This window comes from Podarcis gaigeae (assembly GCF_964106915.1).
Source record: "Podarcis gaigeae genome assembly, chromosome: 8".
NCBI classification, from domain to species: domain Eukaryota; kingdom Metazoa; phylum Chordata; class Lepidosauria; order Squamata; family Lacertidae; genus Podarcis; species Podarcis gaigeae.
In genome coordinates this window covers 20256680-20277948 of record NC_139684.1, presented here as the reverse complement: position 1 = coordinate 20277948, position 21269 = coordinate 20256680, and the positions used below count along the sequence as shown (strand labels likewise).

At 47.8% G+C, this 21269-nt stretch overlaps 1 protein-coding gene across 1 annotated transcript in view; it reads right to left on the bottom strand.

Annotated features, from left to right (window-relative positions):
* ATAD3A (ATPase family AAA domain containing 3A) overlaps positions 1-20602 on the bottom strand; it is a 45063-nt gene extending 24461 nt beyond the window's left edge. The window contains exons 1-9 of the mRNA XM_083752655.1: positions 20320-20602; positions 17888-17964; positions 15499-15600; positions 14989-15048; positions 13428-13497; positions 12761-12926; positions 10647-10716; positions 2603-2758; positions 452-508 (exon numbers count right to left, since the gene is read on the bottom strand). Coding sequence (XP_083608781.1) covers positions 452-508; positions 2603-2758; positions 10647-10716; positions 12761-12926; positions 13428-13497; positions 14989-15048; positions 15499-15600; positions 17888-17964; positions 20320-20533 — 972 coding nt within the window. The 5' untranslated portion in view covers positions 20534-20602. The remainder of the gene's footprint in view (positions 1-451; positions 509-2602; positions 2759-10646; positions 10717-12760; positions 12927-13427; positions 13498-14988; positions 15049-15498; positions 15601-17887; positions 17965-20319) is intronic.
* Positions 20603-21269: the final 667 nt, after the last annotated feature.

Here is a 21269-nt window from a genome sequence, read left to right as displayed (position 1 = left end):
TGGCACAGTTGAAGCGGAAAGCCGAGGTTCAAATCTCGCCCTGGCTGAGAACTTACTGGGGTGGGGAAACCTTCATCCTGTGGCCATTGGGGGCAATTCACACCATCTGGCGAATTACCTGATGGCAGGCACAGGAAAATTAAAGCCTTTTGTGCGCACTCCCAATGGCCCCTTGGCAGATGTGGCTTGAATTCGGCCAAAACCGAGGTACTGTTGGAATTTGGCATCTCTTCCCCATCACACCGCTCTGGGCAGGGACCAAAAAATGTAACACAAAAGCATCCCTGCTGGATCAGGCCATGGCCCACCTAATCCATCCCCAGCCATTGGATGTGTTAGCTGAGGCTGATGGGAGCTGTAGTCCAGGAACGCCTGGAGGGCGACAGGTTAGCCGTCCCTTCTTTATACAAATAGTCTTTTAAAATTTAATTATTATTATTTTTTTACTCACACTGAGAATGACTCCTTCGAGGGCATCCTGGGCCTTGCTGGTGAGCCGCTTGCCAAGCTAGGAAACAAAGGCAGTCAGGTTACCTGTTGTGATGGGCGATGGACAAAGGGCATAGGAGAAGCCTCCTTCCCACTGGTGGGGACACACTGCCCCAAACCAAGATGGCTTTGAAAGAGGATTAGGCAAATTCATGGGACGGAAGGCTGCCAGTGGCCGTGAGCTATGATAGTTTTGCTCTATCTCCACTGTCAGAGGGAGGATGCTTCTGAATACCAGCTACTGGTCACTACAGGGCCAGAAAGGGGTTGCTGCTGCTCGCAGGCTTCCAAACGGGGCATCTGGTTGGCCGTTTGCACCAGCAACTGGTCTTCGGAGTCACACTGCCTCCGACAATGGCGATAGAATATAGCCAGTACCTCCCCACCCCATGAATTTTGTAACGCATGCAGGCTACACCAATACCCGCTTTTAATTTCTTAAGTTTCTGTTATGCAGCATGCTCAGTTCCAACTCCGCCCCCCCCGGAAACACTTCACCTTTTGGTCACTAGGTGGCAATCTCGTAAACGGCATCTTAAGCTCCTCCCCCTTCAGTTTTTATTGTCAAGATATCTATAGGCGATATGAATACCGAAAGGTATTTGTGGCAGGACAGGACTAATCTCCATATATGTTGTTTTTGGCATCTGTCTGTCTCCAGAGAGAATGCTGATAATGCCAAGGTTGCAGGTTCGATCCCCAAATGGGACAGCTGCCTATTCCTGCATGGCAGGGGTTTGGACTAGATCAGGCATAGGCAAACTCCTGCCCTCCAGATGTTAGGGACTACAATTCCCATCATCCCTAGGTAACAGGACCAGTGGTCAGGGATGATGGGAATTGTAGTCCCAAACATCTAGAGGGCTGGAGTTTGCCTATGCCTGGACTAGATGATCCTAAGGATCCCTTCCAATTCTACAGTTCTATGATTCTATGTTGAGTCTCCGGGGGTGAAGTCAAGCCGCTTGAGGATCACAGCACCTGCTGTGGCTGCAGAGATGGATAACTTGTAGCTGCTGCCTCCCATGTTGTTTTTGCAACACTAGCAGCACCAAAATGACCTACCTGGGCCGCAAGCCTGGGGTGCTGTGTATGGAGGTCCTGGGCTGCCCAAACTACAAGACCCCATTCTTGGCCTTGTTTATGTGGACCAAAGGGAAACAGAGCAATACATTTGGCACCAGCTTGGTTGCAGGAGTTGCCAGAAGGAGGTACCGTATTTTTCGCTTCATAAGACACACCTGGTTTTTTGAGGAGGAAAGCCCCGGTTTTTTGAGGATTAGCTCAAAGTTGTTGAGCTTACTTTGCAAAGGGAAAAAATCCTGTTTTTATGGGGTTCAACTCACAGTTCTGCAGCTTCTTTACAAAAGGAATGGGAGCCGTTTCTACAGTTTCCACACAGATAATCTAATCAGCCAGTCGCATGTTGCCGGGGAAACAAACAGCCTCTGTCTGCAGAACATTCAGCAATGGAGGTCTGGGCAAGGGGGCGGGGCCAGAAAGGAGCCAGTGATCGACCACACATTCGCTCCATAAGACTCACGGACATTTCACCTTACCTTTTAGGAGGAAAAAAGTGTGTCTTGTGGAGCAAAAAATACGGTATGTACCTGCTGTCTTGAGGGACATCTTCAGGAGAAGAAAGGCTAAGGAGTAAACCTACACAAATCCGGAGTGAAGACTCCATGCATATATTGAACTAAATAACAGGTGCATTGGTTTCAGCCCGTAAAAATCCCTTCTGTTTATAAATTCAGAATCTCCCTGGGCTTGAAAATTAAGAACATAACAGTCCTGCTGGATCAAGCCAGTAGTCTAGCATCTTGGACAACCAACTGTGTGGGGGGAAACCTGCAAGCAGGACCACGCAGACAAGAGCATTATCCCCTCCTGAGGGCTCCAGCAAGTGGTATTCAGGCGCATTCCTGCCTGTAACTGTAGTGGCAGGGCATGGCCACGAACTCGACAAAATCTTTGGGAAAATGGTGGAATATAAATGCCACAAATAAGTTAAGTACAAATGCGTTTGGTTATGATGTCGCTGAATGTACCTTCCACCTGGTTATTCCACCCCCTCATGAAAGGAATTGTGCGGTACGTTAGAAGGGATTACCTTAATGGGATGCTTGAGAGCTTCCAGGATGGTGAAACGAGAGGTTTCCCTCACCAACGACGGCTTGCCCAGACGGGCCTCTATGTACCGGCCAGCGACCGCAGTTGCGTTCTTGGCGCTGTAAATGCCAACAGCCAGGAGGGTCAGGCCGGCCACCTGTCGAAGGAAGGAAGGAAGGAAGGAAGGAAAATAAAATTTGCTGGTTTTGTTCAAGGTTAATTTACAAAAAAGCAAACAAACCCCCAAACCTGCCTGACGGTTCTTTTTTTACAAAAATGTTTTAAATCAGACTTTTGGGGGGCATGGGCAGATATAGACAAATTGAAATTGAAAATTGAAATACAGTGGTGCCCCGCAAGACGAACGCCTCGCAAGACGAAAAACCCGCTAGACAAAAGGGTTTTCCGTTTTGGAGGCGCTTCGCAAAACGAATTCCCCTATGGGGTTGCTTCGCAAGACGAAAAAAATCTTGCATCCCCCCGTGGGTTTTTTTCGCTTTTTTCGCCCTTTTCTTAAGCCGCTAAGCCGCTTATCAGCTGTTCCACTGATAAGCCGCTTAACAGCTGATCGCTGGAAGCCGCTTGACAGCTGTAGCGCTAATCCGCTAAGCTGTCCATGGGCTTGCTTCGCAAGACGAAAAAACCGCTATACGAAGAGCCTCACGGAACGGATTAATTTCGTCTTGCGAGGCACCACTGTACTTTATTGTCACTTATACAACTTGTATACAGTGAGAGTACAAATCTGAATTTCAAACAAACTAAATGAGAGCCTTCCTTTGGGGGTGGGGTGGGGAATTCTGGAGTGTGCCTTGCACCCCCCCCCCCAAAGTTGACTCACTGGAATTAATAGGCATAATTCACTTAGGTCCATGAACTTCAATGGATCTATGCTGGGCAGAAGTTCAATACCACCCAATAGATAACACCTATTCTATGTTTCAAGTCGCTCTGAGTTTATATTTTGTTTAAAATGTGACTAATAAGTCCAATAAATGATATAGTACTAATAAATAATAATAATTATTCCACCCCACCTTTCTCCCTGCAATGCGACAAGAAACTATTGGGCTGTTTGTAAAAGCTCTCCTTAGGCAGTTCTGTTCGAAACGGTAGAAGTCTTGCCTTGAAGAACCCTCTTAGGTTTTATGTTTTTGCACCGCAACAGTGAGGACTAGAAACCTGAGACAAAGATAAAACGCTAGGATCCTCAGACTTCCAATCTAAGCCGGCCAATCCTGAGTTGCTGGTGTGTGCATGAAATGATAGGCTTAAGGGTCTCTTGCGTGGATGACTCATCACAGCCCTTGCTCTGCCTCCCCCCCCCCGTTCTGCTTCCAAGACACGCATGCCGCAAGGCCCCTTAACCCCCCCTCCCCATCTCAGTTCCTGTCCTTTAGGAGGACAAAAACCTGCCAGGCTCCTCCGCTGCAGATGCTCTTTGCCTCTCTGCTCAAGCTGAAGGAATCATAATAAAAACAAAGGGAGGCCAGGGTTGATTAATGGGCCATTTTGATGTCGCTAAGAGCTTTTCTCTCTCTCCCTCTCCTCTCTTCCCTTTTAACACAAGCATCAACAAATTACAGCTGCAGGCAGAGGGTCCCAGTTGGCAGGATGTTCGCAGTGCCTGTTGAGTTATGCAGAATAACTTCACCAGAGTCGCAGGCACGATGCGGAACACGGTCTCCTGCTTCCTTCCTCGCGCCCACCAGAGGCTATTTCTCTTCCACGGCACGCTCAAAATGAACCCGTGCCCCCTCTCTCCTCAACCCGCCTCCAGGGTACGGCTGTCACAGGGGTTGCAAGGCTGGGCTCGATGGGGTGTCTGACCTCCCTTGTTTTGCTACGGGCAGTTCCGATGCCATCAAAGAGTCTCAGGCTGGCTGCCGCTACATAAAACTCTCTCCCCTTGCCAAGGTTCCTGATGCCCAGCGGCACTCGTTAAAGGAAAATACACACCGGATCAAAAGGAGGTATGGAAAAGAGGGGAGGGGGAAAGCAACAGTACAGCAAAGTTGCTCAAAACGGCACTGTGATTTGATGGGCTCCAAATCCCATCTGCCCCCCAATGGTCAGGCTGAACATATGAAGAGCTGGATTAAGCCAATAGCCCATTTAGTCCAGTGTCCTGTTCCCGCAGTGGCCAGCCAGAGGCCCCTGGAAAGCCTGGAAGCAGGATTGAAGCACAAGATTCTCTACTCCTGCAGTTTCCCGCATCTGATATTCAGAAGCAGAAAGCAGGGACCCCAATGGTAAGATGGCGCCAGAGCCACAGACAGGGCTGAGCCAACTCATTCTAGTTCTGTCCCCATCCTCCTGCTGGTTTCTACAAGAGCAATGCTTAGACTAAGGAGGAAGAAGCTGGCCGCCATATTTTGATGAAACGGAAAAGGGATTGCTGCTGTTTAATTATCTCAAAACTTGTGTCTCCTTGCCTGATTAGGAATACTTTTCATTGCACAGTTCCAAAGAAATAAGTTACAGAGGTGATTAACTGACGGCTTTCGACACTGATCTGTCCTTGCCAGTTATGAACAGTGTGTTGTGTTGTTCTATATCATGGGTAGGCAAACTAAGACCCGGGGGCCGGATCCGGCCCAATCGCCTTCTAAATCTGGCCAGCGGATGGTCTGGGAATCAGCGTGTTTTTACATGAGTAGAATGCGTGCTTTTATATAAAATGCATCTCTGGGTTATTTGTGGGGCATAGGAATTTGTTCTTTCCCCCCCTCCAAAATATAGTCTGGCCCCCCACAAGGTCTGAGGGACAGTGGACTGGCCCCCTGCTGAAAAAGTTTGCTGACCCCTGTTCTATACGTTACTGCGGATTAATTGGGGGATTTTCATACTGCTGTTTTATTGTTGTCAGTATCGACGTGCTTCCAACTTGCACATTACGGATTGGAAGACAGTATATAAAGTTGACATGCATGCTTTTTCGCCCCCCTGGTCGAGGACTGCATTAGGAAAATAAGAAGAGATCTGCCGGATCAGGTGACTGACACATGTAGTCCATCATTCTGTTCCCCCTACTTGTGATCTGTAGCGACTGCCATTCCTTTCTGGGCAACCTTCCACCACATGCCACTGGCAGGCAGGGCCCAAGTCCAAAACTGGGCAGAACAATGAGCTTATGTTTTAGCTTTGCACAGCAGAACAACTGAGGCCTCCCTATCCTCTATCCAGGCTAGCAAGAGAAATGCTCAGAGTTCAACGACACATTCCAGCAAGGCAAAAACTCTCAAGGAGGGTATGAAGCAAATGTGAGAAGGGGGTGTGGCCTGGGAAAAGAGGGTGTGGCTAGAAACAAGTTGCTAAATCACAGGCAGCAAAGCAGTGATGGACAGCCTTTGGGGGAGGGAATGACATAGCAGTGGTGGGCGGGGCCAGAAGCAAAAGTGGGCGGAGCGGAAACGGCAAAGCTAACAACAAAATTAATTGATCAAAATGATGAACTTTCCAGAGAAGAGTGGAGGCCATTTGTGGACTATTAGAAAAAAATATTGTAGTCAAATGAAATCACTGGCATGATTTGAGATACAAGCAGGGGAAGAAAAATGACAAAATAATTGTATTAGAGGGACTTGTTTTTTGATAAAGAGCTTGAAATACAATGCAGTAGAAAAGGGTTTGAATAAAAACACTGCAGAGGAATGGGTGGGAAGTCTATCTATGAACGAAGATGTAATTACATGATCTGAATTTTTTGTGAAATTCTGGAAACTTAATAAAAATTGTATTTTTTAAAAAGAATCACAGAATTGTAGAGTTGGAACGGACCCCAAGGGTCATCAAGTCCAACCCCCAGCAATGCAGGGATCTCAACACACGGTCCCCCATCCACTTTGAAACCATACCGGACCCTGCTTAGCTTTGCGAATGTGCAAGAGGCCTTATCAGCATTACCAGGCTGCATTCCCGCCAGGCTTAATAAGCACTCTGGTTGTGAAAAAAGCGCCAGCGAGGGGTGTGGCTTGGGGGAGAGTTACCAGGGCCTGACAGAGAGGCCTGGAGGGCCACATCTGCCCCCCCGGGCCTGAGGCTCCCCACTCCTGCCTGGCAAAGTCACGTAAGCAAGAGGGGACCTGCCCTGAGAATCTTGCAACCTTTGTGGAGGGACACAAGAGATTCACGGTGCATTTCCCAGCAAACTGCTGAGGCTGTTCTTGGCCTTTTCTGGGGTTAGGCTGCTTGAGTCTTCCCACCACAAGGGATTTCTCATTCCACCTGGAAACAGACAATAGCCAGGGACCATCTCCTGGGCCAAGAAGCAGCTGCAGAAAATCCTCTGGCGGTTGCCTGGCAACTGCGGCAGGCCCCCTTCTCTCCCTTGCCCATCGGCTTTCAGCAAAAACAGGCTGGGAAGGAGCTGGGATCCAAAACACCAGCAGCCTCAAGAGATGCCTGTTCCATTTAATGCCCGAAGTGTTACACAAGGGCTATATTTTTGGCATTGGGGAGAGAGGGGAAAAGCGTTGCTTCAACAGTTTTCCCGCTGCGGCAGCAGCTGATGATCAGTTGCAAGCCGAAAGGCACGATTCGAGCTCCACTACCAGGCTGGCAGTGGCAAAAAAAAAAAGGGGGGGGAGAGTAGTGACTGCGTTCAGGTGGATCGCGCCACTAAAACAGCAAAGGCGCTACCTAGTGTACCTAAAATGCAATTACGATTTGTATCAAAAACCCAATGCAGGGAGGGATAGAAAAATCAGATCGCACCACCCCAATGATCTCCCATCTTTAAGAGCAGGCTTCCTCAAACTCGGCCCTCCAGGTGTTTTTTGGCCTACAACTCCCATGATCCCTAGCTAGCAGGACCAGTGGTCAGGGATGATGGGAACTGTAGTCTCAAAAACATTTGGAGGGCCGAGGTTGAGGAAGCCTGTTTAAGAGTGTCATATCTGTGAATGCTTCTCTCAGTGTCCCATCTACAAGGCAAAATACAAGCTCTAACAAACCTTTTTTTTGCCCCAGTGTACAGAAGGTTTGTTGGAGACCACCAGTGTGATATAATGGTTAAGATTGCTGGACTGCAGCCATGGAAACCCAAGCTCAAATTTCCCCCCCTCAGCCATGAAACTCATCAAATGACTTATTGGGAGTCAGAGTCCACCTCACCTACCTTTCAGGGTTCTTGAGAAGAGAGGGAGCTGGGGAAGACAACCAAGTACAGTCATACCTTGGCTCCCAAACGCTTTGGTACTCAGACGTTTTGGCTCCCGAACGCTGCAAACCCGGAAGTGAGTGTTCCGATTTGCGAATGTTCTTTGCAGCCCGAACGTCCCAAGGGGCTTCTGCGGAGCTTCCTGCAGCCAATCAGAAGCCACGCTTTGGTTTCTGAACGTTTTGGAAGTCGGACGGACTTCCAGAACAGATTCCGTTCAACTTCCAAGGTACGACTGCACGTTGTTTTGAACTCGTTGGAGGAAGTGTGAATGGAAAGAGCACAGCTCAGTTGGTAGAGCATCCGATTTGTGTGCAGAAGAGCCCAGGTTCAATCTCTGACATCTCAAAAATAATAAAATAAAATAAAATAAAATAAAATAAAATAAAATAAAATCTCTGGCATCTCCAGAGCTAGGGCTAGGAAAAACTCTGGGCCTGAAACTCATTCTAGTTCAGTGTTGGCAATGCTGGACTAGGCAAACCAATGGCTTCCGATGCCCTTGTAACAGGTAAATAACTTCCAACACACATGGAAGGATTTTGGGAGCCTTTTTCTATTCATATATAAAACCCCGGGAAGAGCTGCCTGCTACACAATTCTCTTCCTATGTCTCACCAGCCAGCATTTGATTAGCGCTCCCAAAAATATAGAGCTCCCGCCAGCGTAATATCTGATGAAACAGGGACTGCTTAGAGCCAGTTTGAAACCGTCCTCCGCCCCACCTTATCCCGAGCCTGGAGGTCTGGGCCCACATTCTCAAGTAGCGCTTAATGTCTATCCTGTAGACTGTATATTACTCTAAGGCAGGGGTGCCAAGCTGAATAAAATATTGGGGGAGGGGGCCAGGTAAGCTCCACCCCACATAATCAATCACATGATGCAGTGCACACAACTATTTGAATAGCAACGCTCATCAACTTTGGGGAGGCGCTGGCTCCCTCAAATATATTAGGGGGGATGAAAACCCCTCGGCCCCTAGGAGTTGGCTCCTATGCTCTCAGGCTAATACCTGCTTTGATCAGTCCAATATGTGAGGTTTGTGGTTTAATAAATGCTAAGACGGCAGACGAGGTATGTTTTCTGTCCAAGACTTTTCAGTGACCATCTGTAAAAAGATAATTTTACTCTGGCTCTGATCAGGCCAATACCAGAGGCCTGGTAGAGTCAGGCCCTCATTGTTAGGCCTTACCTGGGTGCTGCTCCAATGATTATTGTTCATAGAGTTACTTATTTTATTGCTTTTAAAATATGTATGATGTGCCTTTAGCTGTATTCGTTTTAATTTATACCACAAACTGCCTTGGGTTCTGCACTGGGAGAAAGGCAGGATATAAAATAATGAATGTCGTCTCAAGGAAGACTCAAGGCCCTTTTGGAAAGGCTGACTTCATTCCGCCGTAAGGGCAGCATGCTAGGAAAAACCCAGAACTATACATACGCTAAGGAAACACTTGATCCTGTGACTGTCCCAGCCTTTTACATCTTTTTAAACAGGCTCTTTAAGCTCTCCCGGCTGAAAATACATTACTGACATTCCATCTGCTCTTGAAGATGCACCTGTTCAGACAAGCAGCCCCCTGATCTCCCAACATAAATCCTCCTGCTTTAATTGTTTTAATTGCTGTTCTAAACCCTTGCGCTGTTGCAACGGGCTGGTTTTTATTGCACATTTTAATTGTGCGTGTTTCAATGTTTTGGTGAAACTGTTATATTGCATTACCCTATGCTAAAGCTTGGGATTTAATGCTGTGTGATGAGTTAAAGAAAAGCCAAAGGAAGAAGTGGGAAAGACTTTGGTTGAGAACAGATGGACTGTTTATTTCTCTGTGTGAAGATTTTGCTCTTCTTACAACGGGAGGGCCAGCCATGGCCTACCTTCTGTGCAAAACTGTGTCAGAGCATGTGCATTTGTGTGTGCGTGTTTATATGTTCTAATAAATGGTATACAGTGGTACCTCAGGTTACAGACGCTTTAGGTTACAGACGCTTCAGGTCACAGACTCCGCTAACCCAGAAATAGTACCTTGGGTTAAGAACTTTGCTTCAGGATGAGAACAGAAATCATGCTCCAGCGGCACGGCGGCAGCAGGAGGCCCCATTAGCTAAAGTGGTGCTTCAGGTTAAGAACAGTTTCAGGTTAAGAACAGACCTCTGGAACGAATTAAGTACTTAACCCGAGGTACCACTGTATATTCTAATATAAAGGCATTTTGTATCCCACCCACCATGAAATTTTATTGTGCTTTGCAATCATACAAAGACAATGCAAAACCAAAACTAAATAGAGAGATAAAGAACAAGGAATAAAATTTGTTACACTGAACTTAACTAGATAAATGTTTCAAAGTATTCCCAGTGAAGTATATTGATACGAGTGTTCTCGTACCTTATTATACCCTCTAACTCAGTACTGTGGTACCTCTGGATACGAACGGGGTCCGTTCCGGAGCCCTGTTCGCATCTAGAAGCACACGTAACTAGCGATGGCACGTCTGCGTGCGTCGCTTTTCGCTGTCATTTTGAGCGTCTGTGCATGCAGCAAAACCTGGAAGTAACACGAAACTCGAACGCGCTCAACCCGAAGCGCATTCAACCCGAGGTATGACTGTACTGTCGACATTGGCTGGAAGCAGCTCTCCAGGGTTTCAGAGATGTTTTCCCCAACCCTACTTAGAGAGATGCTGCGGGATTGAACCTTGGACCTTTTGCATGGAAAGCGGGTGCTCTGCCAGTAAGCTACATCCCCTCCCCATTTCTTTCTGCTTCCCTTCTCTCTCTACTTCAGCAGCTCCCTGGTCACCTCCCACTCCCAGGCCACGGAGAGAGAAACCGAGTATTTGCACCTTTGCACAGTGCCTCTGCCCACCAGACCCTGGCTCACCGTAGCTGTCACTTTGTCCCAGTCAGTCACAAAGGCACGAAACCCTTCTCCAAACAACGTCCCAGCAGTCCTAGGGAGACAAACGAGCGAGAGATGTCAAGAAGGAGGCAAAGAGAGCTACCATCACCCTCACATCAGGCCGCAAGCTGGAACTGATCCTCAAATGAAAACCTCCTCTCGGCCCCATCAACACCAGGAGCACGGTTGGTGATGACGCGAGACAGGGCCTTTTCTGTGGCCGCTCCCAGAACATGGAATTTCCTCCCAAGAACAGTTAAGACTGGCTCTTTCTTTGTTATTTTTTTCCACTGGCAACCTAAGAGCTTCCTGTTCAGACAGGCCTACAGGGAAACTAAGGTTCAGATGATGCTGGTCTCTGGGCTGCTATCAGGGCAAATTACATTTTAATCCCTGGTACAAGAAACGTTGTAATCTAGTTTGATTATTGTTCTCAACTAGTTCGTTCTCATTACTCTGCATTTTATAGCCGGTGTTCCTAAATGCTGTAGGCCACCTTGAATCCAAACTTGAGAGAAAGGCGGAATATAAATATACCAAATCAATAAATAAATACACTAGGTGGCTCAATTTGTTCATTTCAGTCAAGGGTTTGGATCTTGGGTTGTACTTTTATTTATTTTTATTACGTATACTGTGTCCAGAGGACAAGACGCGAAGGGCTTCTCCTCTGTTCCCGGGGCTTGCGGTGGGAGGAGGGTTTTTCCTCCCCACTGCCAACATTCAGAACAGCATTCTGAATGTTGGCGGTGGGGAGGGGAGCCCTCCTCCCACCGCAAGCCTTCAGGACAGGTCTGGGAACAGAGGGGAAGGTGCGCAGCGCTTCTCCTCTGTTCCCGGGGCTTGCGGTGGGAGGAGGGTTTTTCCTCCCCACCGCCAACATTCAGAAGGCTGTTCTGAAGGCTGGCGGTGGGAAGAAAAGCCCTTCTCCCCCGCCAGCCTTCAGAAGAGTTCCCGCCTAGGCTGCGGATAACAGCCTGCTGCCCCGCGCGAGGGGCGCTCTGCTTAAGAGCGCCCCTCGCACGGGGCAGCAGGCTGCTATCCGCAGCTTGGAGAGCCCTCTGGACCTCTTCTAAAGGCTGACGGGGGGCAAAAGTCTTTGTCCCCCCTGCCTGCCTTCCCGGGGTCTTTTAAATCGCCCCGGGACAGTGGAGAATTCATCCGCTGGCCCGGGGCGATTTTAAAATGCTGGCGGGCGGCAGCGAAGGCTTCTGCGGGCGGCAGAGAAGTCTCCGCTGTCCCGGGGGCTTTTAAAATGCTGGGGGACGGCAGCGAAGCCTTCGCTGCCGCCTGCCAGCATTTTAAGATCGCCCCGGGACAGCGGAGACGTCTCTGCTGTCCCGGGGGCTTTTAAAATGCTGGGGGACAGCAGCGAAGCCTTCGCTGCCGCCTGCCAGCATTTTAAGATCGCCCCGGGACAGCGGAGAAGTCTCCGCTGTCCCGGGAAGGCAGGCGGGGGGAAGCAAAGACTTTCGCCCCCCCGCCGGCCTTCAGAAGAGGTCGGGGGACAGACTGTCCCCAAACCTGGTCTGAAGGCGGTTTCCATAGGAACGCATTGATTGATTTTCAATGCATTCCTATGGGAAACCGTGCTTCGCAAGACGAAAAACTCGCAAGACGAAAAGACTTGCGGAATGAATTAATTTCGTCTTGCGAGGCACCACTGTATATTAATCAATAATAGTGAATACAGTAGTACCTCAGAAGTCAAACGGAATCCATTCCGGAAGTCGGTTGGACTTCCAAAATGTTCAGAAACCAAGGCGCAGCTTCCGATTGGCTGCAAGAAGCTCTTGCAGCCAATCAGAAGCTGCGGAAGCACCGTCAGACGTTTTAGTTCCAAAGAACGTTTGCAAACCGGAACACTCACTTCCGGGTTTGTGGTGTTAGGGAGCCAAACCGTTCGACTCGCAAGGCGTTCGGGATCTGAGGTACGACTGTAAAGAGTCTGACGGTGAAGAAGAGGGCAGCTCCCAATTATGGGAGATGGGGAGGAGCAGGAAGAGGAAGGAGGGGAGTCTGGAGAGGAAAGAAGGCAGAGTTGCAAAACCACAGGCCTGTATGGAACGGAACAAAATGGGTTTGTTCAAACCTACTTGAGGGAATCAAGCACCGTCTGGCGATGCTCGGCTGCTTTTAACCGGATCTGCTCCCGGATGAGGTCGGCGTTCTCCCGCTCGGCCTTCGCACGGGCGCGTGCCTCGGCCTCGATCCGCAGCATCTCATTCTTGTGCCGGAGCTCCATCTCCCGCTCCACGGTAGCTGGAAGAACGGCGGACAGAGGCACCGTTAGCATCTGGGGACTCTGCCTTCATCAACCAAGGATGCTAAAGGTGGTTTTTCAAGTACTAGCCTGTGTGAGGTGTCCCTCCCCACCCCCGGAAAAGAAAAAGGAAACAGCTTTGTCTTCCTTGGGCCTGTAGGAGGCTCTTCGCTCTTTGTGGCTCAGAAAATGTGGGTGGCACACCCTTGCCCCCACACTGTAACTGAAAGAGCAAATGGTGTGTCTCTTTGCGTGGCTCTAGGAGTCCTATTGCTTTGCTTCCAGCGTCATCAGAATGCAAGGATAGCCCGACCCATTTAGTTCAGCATCCTGTTCTTGCAGTAGCTAGCTGGACGCCTTTAATTGGAAGCCCACAAGCAGGACCTGAGCACAAGAGCACTCTCCTCGCCTGTGGTTCCCAGCAGCTGGTATATGGAAGCATATAGCCATTGTGACTGGTAGACGCTAAAGAGGACCCACTCCTAAGATTTGACACTTACCACGCCTCATTGCCTCCTGTTTCTGAACCGATTCCTCCTGCTTCCTCAAGTTCTCTTCATTTAGGAGTTGCTGAAGAGAGGGAGAGAAATTACAAAATGGTGTCAACCAAGAGGTTTTATTTTATATTCTTTATTGAGAAATAAGAAGTACAAAGTTATAAGGGCACAAGGTAAAAGAAGATGTGAAAAGAAAAAAAAGGGGGAGACTTATAAACATTACGTGATTGTTATTGTAGTTTACTTAAATGTAACCTAATACAGTGGTACCTCAGGTTAAGAACTTAATTCGTTCTGGAGGTCCGTTCTTAACCTGAAACTGTTCTTAACCTGAGGTACCACTTTAGCTAATGGGGCCTCCCGATGCCGCCGCATGATTTCTGTTCTCATCCTGAAGCAAAGTCCTTAACCCAAGGTGCTATTTCTGGGTTAGCGGAGTCTGTAACCTGAAGTGTCTGTAACCCGAGGTACCACTGTACAGTGTTTATAAAAAATGAATTCCAAATGTCGTCAAATTTGTGCATGGCGAGTCTACATTTATATGCACTCATTTGTGCAAGTTTGTCACAGGAGTTGAAAACTCAGTGGAAAATGCGAATCCTGGGCCACCCAAATGCTTGACAGCAGGAGAACATATTTTCTGAATTAAGACGGGAGCCTTTAGTGCTGTTTCAAAGAGGGAATGGGGCTAAATAGATTAAAGGAGATGGGGAGGGACACAGCTCAGTGGTAGAGCATCTGCTTTGCATGCTGACGGGTCCAGGTTCAATCCACACTATGCCTAAGTAGGGCTGGTAGAGAGCTCCTTTCTGAAATCCTGAGGAGCTGCTGCCAGTCAGTGTAGACAGGCCTAATGGCCTTACTCTGCAAAAGGGGGCTTCATATGTTCCTAACCTGTTGCTCTCCAGGTGTTGTTGAACTCCATCTCCCATCAGCCCCTGCTGGCATGGCTCCTGGAGTCAGGGATGATGGGAGTTTGTATCCAGCAACATCTGGAGGGGCAAAGGTGCCCCCATCCCTGGACTAAAGGCTAATGGGAGCAGGAACGGTTGCCAACCAGTTCCCATAGTGGCCTCTCTCTTCACCCAACTGCCACCTGAAGGACTGCCCTTCCCTGAGGAGAAGCAACAACAGTAAAAGCTTTTTTCTAAACAAACAACTTATCTTTTCCATTTTTTGCAACTTTCTTTAAAAAACAAACAAACTGATGCTTTCCTTTCGTAATCTGGTAAAACTTCTTTGTGAAGTCTTCCCGAGAAACAGCATCTAAATCCTGCAAATAACACTGCATTCAGAAAGGAGGCTGTCTGCTGCATCTCTGCGTGAGTGACTGCAAGACTCAAAGAATGCTGATAAATGGCAGAGAACCCTATTTGTACAATGTTTTCAAAGGAGAAGTAGATGGGTTCAGGGTTGCTAGCTCTAGAGGCATATTTCAATTAAGAATTCTAGACCCTCCCTCTTTTCCGGCAATGAAAGCTTTGATTTTGTCCCTGCAACTCAAGGCAGTCTAAGCACAAACGGAAAAATGGGAGGAAATTTTAAGGAGACGGACGGGACTGACCTGCTGTCGAAGTTGGTCTTCGTAGCGTTGCCTGGCCAGCTTGTCTTGGTACTGCGCTCTCTTCATGGTGGTAGGGGGAAAAAAAACATACATGGAAAATCAATTCCATACACAAGAACACAATGAACCAAGCAAACAGGGCTTTGCGAAGTAACCTCTGGAACAATGGAATATATATGTTTTTTTATGAAGGTAAAATAAATTTTCAAACTTTAATTATGAAATTATATATAATTTTTCAAACCTTTACAATGAAATTAAAATAGCAATATGAATTAATATGAATTAATTTTGTTAAGTACAAAAAACTCCTGTCTTCACAGCCATTATATAAAATAAAATACCTGTCAATGGTTTTTTTTACTCCCATCTGCTTTTCCATATTAGTTAACGATACTGTATTTTTTAACAAACATGTGTATAAATATATTACACATTGATTTTACACACACAAATATAAAAGTTTATCCATGCTGCTAAAGAAATAAAAAACAAAAGCCAGCCTTGTACCGCTTGCTGCTGTCTTGTCTCTTCGGTAAGCGTCTTCCTCCTTTCCTCAGCTTGCACACGGATCTGCTCATTCTTCAGCTGCTCTATGGCAGCCTCATATTCCTTAGGATAGGAAGAGAAAGATCAGTAGGAGATGCACTGCCTGTTCATGGACCTTGTCCACTATTATGGTCCTAGTCAATGACTAACCTCTGAAAAGACCCCAAGGATTCTTTGAGTTTTCCAGTTGGGGAGGGGTGCCTCACTGGAAAAAAAGGATAATTTTGGAGGCTAATGAGCTGTAAATCAGGAAGTTCCCTGTTCGAATCTTGCCTCTGCCATGAACTCTCTAGGTCAGGTGTGGGGAACCTCTGGCCCTCCAGATGTCGCTGGACTACAACTCCCATCAACCCCAGCAAGCCTATTCAATGGCTGGGATGATGGAAGTTGTGGTTTAGCAAAAAAGGTCTGGTGGGTCAAAGGTTTCCCCACACCTGCTCTTCTAGGTGGTCATAGGAAAAGTGCTCTCGCTCTCTCTTAGTCTCTCCATTTGCAGTATGGGGAGAGAATACTGATCTACTTTACAAGGTGGTTGTAAGAATTACAACTAAATAATACACTAGAAGGGATTAGAAAACTGGAGCACCCAATACAGGTGCCAATTATCTTAATACCACTGTCATCACTGCCGCCTTTCCTTTCGAAATGCTGAAGGAACCTCATTTATATATCATATAAATGATAATATGGAATTCCAGGAGGGTGCCACAGTGGAAAAAGTGCAGTCCCATCAGATTCCTCCTGTCCCTGAACTATATTCATTCCACCCAGTCATTAAAATAACTACAGTGGTACCTCGGGTTAAGAATTCTTAACCTGAAACTGTTCTTAACCTGAAAACCACTTTAGCCTCCCACTGCCGCCGCACCACCGGAGCATGATTTCTGTTCTCCTCCTGAAGCAAAGTTCTTAACCTGAGGTACTATTTCTGGGTTAGTGGACTCTGTAACCAGAAGCGTATGTAACCCGAAGTACCACTGTACTGTTTTTACTTTTAAGAATTGGGACCAAGGTTTATTTCCTCTTCCCTCCTCATTCCTTTTTCCTTTAGCATTGTGTAGTTTTTAGTCTGTTAAGCCGGGGTGAGGGTGGGGGCTGTCTTGCTTTAAGTAACTGTCATGCAAGCCTTTTCGACAGCAGGATACGAGTATGCCAAATCGACAAACACAGGCAGAAATAATAAAATACATTAACTTATTTAATCCACTAAAAAAAACAAAAAACTAATGAAGTCAACTTAAAAAAGAAACAAAAATACTGGTGGCAGAGTAAGCAATATGAGATAAAAATATTCTGTAAAAGCTCAGCGAAATAAATAAGAAATGCTTTATCTTCAACCAGACTGTGTGGTGTCTTTTCTCACTGGCAAAAGCTCTGAGGGTTTCTGCAAGAACAGGGTAAGCTGCCTTTAACCAAGTATAGTCTGCACTAACTGATAGCCACACTCCAGCATTTTGGACGGGGATGTTCCTAGCTCTACCTGGAAATGTCCGGGACTGAACCTGAGGCATTTTTCATGCAACATGGTGCTTTTTTGCTGAGCTACAGCCCTTCCACTATTGGTCTATTTCAGGCATAGGCTAACTCGGCCCTCCAGATGTTTTGGGACTACAACTCCCACCATCCCTCGCTAACAGGTCCAATGGTCAGGGATGATGGGAGTTGTAGCCCCAAAACACCTGGAGGGTCGAGTTTGCCTATGCCTGGTCTATTTTGTCCATCTACTCAAGTATTGACTACGCTGACCAGCAGCATCTTCCCAGATCTCAGCCAAGAGTCTCTCTCATTCCTACCTGGAGATGCTGGGGACTAAACCTTAGACTGAGCTATGGACCTTCCGCCAAAATATAAAGCGATTGAGGGTTGAATCGTAGGAAGCTGACTTATACTGAATCAGGATTGTCTATGCTGAATGGCAGCAGCTTTCCAGGGTTTCAGATCTTTCCTAACCCTACTTGGAGATGCCAGGATCTTCTGCACATCAACAGACGCCCTGCAACTAAGCCCTGTTCTGGGAGGTTTTTAATGTGTGACATCTTAGTGTATTTTTGGTCTTTGTGGAAGCTGCCCAGAGTGGCTGGAGATAGCCAGCCAGACGGGCGGGGTACAAATAAATTATTATTATTATTATTATTATTATTATTATTATTATTATTATTATTATTATTATTATTGTTGTCTGCTAAAGCAAAGGTCTTTCATAGCCTTGCTGTGATCTTTGGTACTGAAGATGCCAGACACAGAATCTGGGAGCATGGCCTCTAGCACGGAGATACGACGTCACAAAGAAACAACAACAAAAGGTAAAGGCAATCACACAGTGCAATTTGGTTTCCAGAACTGGGCTTACCTTCAGTTTGGACTGCTGTTCTAACTGGAGGGTCTGTTCCTGCATCTGGGCCATGTGGAGGGCCTCTTTCGCATGTCCTAGAAAAGAGTGTGTCCCAGTTAGTCTGTTTAAGTTGTAAAGAAATTGACCCCTCGCCACCTGGCATCCCTCTGTACAAGAGCTGGGTGACCACAGCCTAGTGTGAGCACAGCAAGGGTTCTGATCAGACCCCCCGCCCCCATCAGTTCAATTCCAACAAGCCATCTGCTTTATACATTTAAAAGGAGTATCAACACTGCATGGTTTCCCACAGGAGATGAGAGTTGTTAGGAAACCCCCCCCCCCAAGCAGCTACAGTTCCTATAGTGATTTAATAATCAATCCCTCTTCCTTGGGAACGTTGAGAATTGTAGCTCTATGAGGGGGAATAGGGGGTCTCCTAACAATTTTCAGCACCGTTAATGAACGACAACTCCTAGGATTCTTTTGGGGAAGTCACAACTGTTTAAAGTGGCATGATGCTCTTTAAATGTAAGGTGCAGATACAGCCTAATTCGAGCCTAACTCACAGTCTTCTCTTAGGAACAAAAGCTCCTCTGCGAAGCTTGCGCTGCCCCTTCAAGGTAGGTACTGCAAATGGTCAAACTATTTGGGCTTCAGGTGAGCGGAGTTGTAACACTGTCTCTCATCTGCAGTTCAGACATTGGGGCACAGTTTTCAGGCAGCACAAATATAACAAGGAATAAATAATTCTCAAATATAATTGTGGTTAAGACAGAGCAGGTTTCTCCCAGGCCCCACTGACTTCAATAGGCCTACTCTAAGCATGACTAAGTATGGACCAAACCTATAAATCAGGAGTTTCAGAAAATTTTTGACCTGAGGGCCTCATTCTCTTCTATACAACCTTTTGGGTTTTTGTTTGTTACTATGCTACGTGCTTTTGTGTTTTTATATTGTGAACTGCCCTGTGATCCTATGATGAAGGGTGAAAGTAAAAAAATAAAATAATAACAGCAATAACTCTGGGGTGACGTAGCCCCTCTGCTGTAACAAAGAGATCTTAGAGCTGCTGAACATTTGCTGAACATTTACAGAGCCTGCTGGAGTCACATGACTGTTGCAAGGTCAAAGGGCAACCCTCCCTCGGCTGAGCACTGATGCAACCACTGTTGGGGAAACTGCAACACGGCTCTCCAGAGTTTGAAACATGAGGGCAGAAACACCGCTTCAGAAATGTGCCCTCAGACTCACATTCCTGGCACTTTGAAGTAGTTTCTGGAGCCTGGTTTATGGCTTTCCCATTTCTGTCCTGTAAAAACCGAACTTCTGCGGCACACGAGAGAGGACCTTGCGGATGCAGGTCACATGTGGCTCTTGCCTCCCTAGTGTTTTAAAGAAGGGATTTTTTGGGGGGTGGGCATCCTTTAGATCCAGTTAACCCTTTACACACACACACACACACACACACACACACTTATTGCCTCACACCCTGCTTTTCAAAGAAGCACTCTAGCCCTGTAGATCCAACCAGCCCTATCACCACCCCTTACAAAGGTGCTGACCTTTAAAGCCCTAAACGGCCTCTGCCCAGTATACCTGAAGGAGCGTCTCCACCCCCATCGTTCAGCCCGGACACTGAGATCCAGCGCTGAGGGCCTTCTGGCGGTTCCCTCACTGCAAGAAGCCAAGTTACAGGGAACCAGACAGAGGGCCTTCTCGGTAGTGGCGCCCACCCTGTGGAACACCCTCCCTTCAGATGTGAAGGAAATAAGCAGTTATCTTATCTTTAAAAGACATCTGAAGGCAGCCCTGTTTAGGGAAGTTGCTAATATTTATTGCTGTACAGTGGTACCTCGGGTTACATACGCTGCAGGTCACAGACTCCACTAACCCAGAAATAGTGCTTCAAGGTTAAGAACTTTGCTTCAGGATGAGAACAGAAATTGTGCTCCGGCGGCACGGCAGCAGCAGGAGGCTCCATTAGCTAAAGTGGTGCTTCAGGTTAAGAACAGTTTCAGGTTAAGAACGGACCTTCGAAACGAATTAAGTACTTAACCTGAGGTACCACTGTACTGTTTTTGACATCTCATTGGGAGCTGCCCAGAGTGGCTGGGGGAAACTCAGCCAGATGGGCGGGGTATAAATAAATAATTATTACTGTTATCATTACTACTACACATGACCTTCCTTCTACACTACAGTCAGCTCGATGCTCCATCTGGAACCCATACAATCCCAGCACCTGCCCACCACGCGCTCAAGCATTCATGCTCCACGTATTAAAAGGTTTTTTGGTGTATGCATCCAACTAAGTCCTATTCATAGCAGACCCACTGAAATCAATGGCCCCCAGTTAGCCGTGCCTCCATTAACTTCAGCGGGTCTACTCCTGAGTAGGGCCTAGGCCTGCCCGCGGCCCTGGCTTTCCTCCCCTCCCTCCTCCGACTCACGGGAGGCGTCCAGCTCCCTGGCAGCCTTGGCCGCGCGCTCCAGGCCGGTGGGGTCGAAGTTGCTCCATTTGTCCTTGGGGCGGCCCCCTTCGCCCGGCCCTTCCCCAGAGGCCCCCGCCGGGGAAGGCGGCAGCGGCGGGGCCCCGGGGGGAGTTCCCAGGCCCACATCACCGCCGCCGCCGCCGCCGCGGTTCAGCCCGAAGAGCCACGACATGAGCGCCGCTCTGCTTTTTGCAGCCCAGCCGGCAGGCAGCAAGCAGCGGCACACACGCGGACCCAGCGCCGCTCACACTGCGCAGGCGCCGTCGCCGCCCCTTCCGGTTTTCGGCGCGTTGCCATTGGTGGGAAACACACGCGGACAAAAAAAAAAAAAGAGCGTGGGGAACCATAGAGGTGGGGGATAGACGGGCTCGTTCCTGCTTCATCCGTACAGTGTCGTTTTAGAGCCAAGGACGCAGAAGCGGAAGTCCTGTGAGTATTTGCTGGACTACAACTCCCATGGATCCTTTGCCATTGGACATGCTGGTGGGACTTGGAATCTATCAAGGCTAGGGGAGGGATGGAGAATGTGCGCCCCACCAGGTTTTTCTGAGTGTGTGTGTGTGTGTGTGTGTGTGTGTGTGAGAGAGAGAGAGAGAGAGAGAGAGAGAAATATAGATATATTTATAGCAATCCCCCCCCCCCAGCAGTGATGTATGGAAGTGAGAGCTGGACCATCAAGAAGGCTGATCGCGGAAGAATTGATGCTTTTGAATTATGGTGCTGGAGGAGACTCTTGAGAGTCCCATGGACTGCAAGAAGATCAAACCTCTCCATTCTGAAGGAAATCAGCCCTGAGTGCTCACTGGAAGGACAGATCCTGAAGCTGAGGCTCCAATACTTTGACCACCTCATGAGAAGAGAAGACTCCATGGAAAAGACCCTGATGTTGGGAAAGATGGAGGGCACAA